General features: G+C 40.8%; 1 protein-coding gene across 1 annotated transcript; it reads left to right on the plus strand.

The window, feature by feature from the left end:
• Positions 1–376: 376 nt before the first annotated feature.
• On the plus strand, positions 377–961 carry LOC103728308 (leucine-rich repeat-containing protein 39; the record flags this gene model as incomplete). The annotated part of the gene is given in 2 exon segments (XM_008826374.2): positions 377–522; positions 655–961. Coding segments are annotated over 2 exon segments (174 nt in total), but the record flags the coding sequence as incomplete, so codon positions are not given.

Raw genomic sequence — 961 nt, forward strand, 5'->3', positions numbered from 1 at the left:
CTCCCTGTAGCCCCAGCTGTCCTGGAGCTCACTATGTAGCCCAGGCTGGCTCCGATCTCACAGAGCTCTGCCTGCTTCTGACTCCCAAGTGCTGGGATTAAAGGTGTGTGCCACCAGGTCCTGCCTCAGCTTCAGCCAGGGCAAGTTCAGTTTTTCTATTTAATTTGTTATGAACTTGAAGATTCAAATAAAGCTCAAATGTAATGTCAGAAGTTATTCAGTTTTACTTTTGTATTTAATTATTGTGGACTGCTACGTAGATGAAGTTCAAGGGCAATATGGGCCCTCGTTGATGTGAATTAGCTCCTTCAGTGTGAGTCTTCCCATAGTTTACATTGTGAATCTTTATTCTGAGAACTTCTGCTTTCCTCCTCAGCTCAGCAAACTGTTAAAACTTACCCACCTCGATCTGAGCATGAACCACTTCACTACGATTCCTCTGGCTGTGTTGAATATGCCTGCCCTGGAGTGGCTGGATATGGGAAGTAACAGTCTCCAACAACTTCCTGACTCCATAGAAAGGTAAAATAAGTAACTTTATGCTACAGACAATTTAAAACCACTTATGAAAATAAGAGATAAAAAACTAAACAGCTGGGATTGCACAAATAATCACAGGATTTACAATTATTTAAAAATTTATTCTTTTAACAGAATATTTTCATCTATTCCAAATATGTAAAAGGATTTTAGGAGTGGAAAACTGACTGATTTCATGACATTAACAAGAAAATACCACAGTAACAACTCCCCTTAAGTGCATGCCAAACACTTCTCTGTACTTCACAAGAGGATGAAGAAACTGATGCGCAGAAATGTTACCTAACTTGCCCAAGGTCATGCAGTGAGCTGCTCATTGACTGGGTTTGAACCTAGAAATCCACGCCTTAGTCACACACTGTTAACCAGTAGGTGTGGTGCCTTGCCCAGATGGGCATATTAATAATTCCTCTCTCTCTCT

This window comes from Nannospalax galili, unplaced genomic scaffold (assembly GCF_000622305.1).
Source record: "Nannospalax galili isolate Female #2095 unplaced genomic scaffold, S.galili_v1.0 C48463443, whole genome shotgun sequence".
In the NCBI taxonomy this organism is placed as follows: domain Eukaryota; kingdom Metazoa; phylum Chordata; class Mammalia; order Rodentia; family Spalacidae; genus Nannospalax; species Nannospalax galili.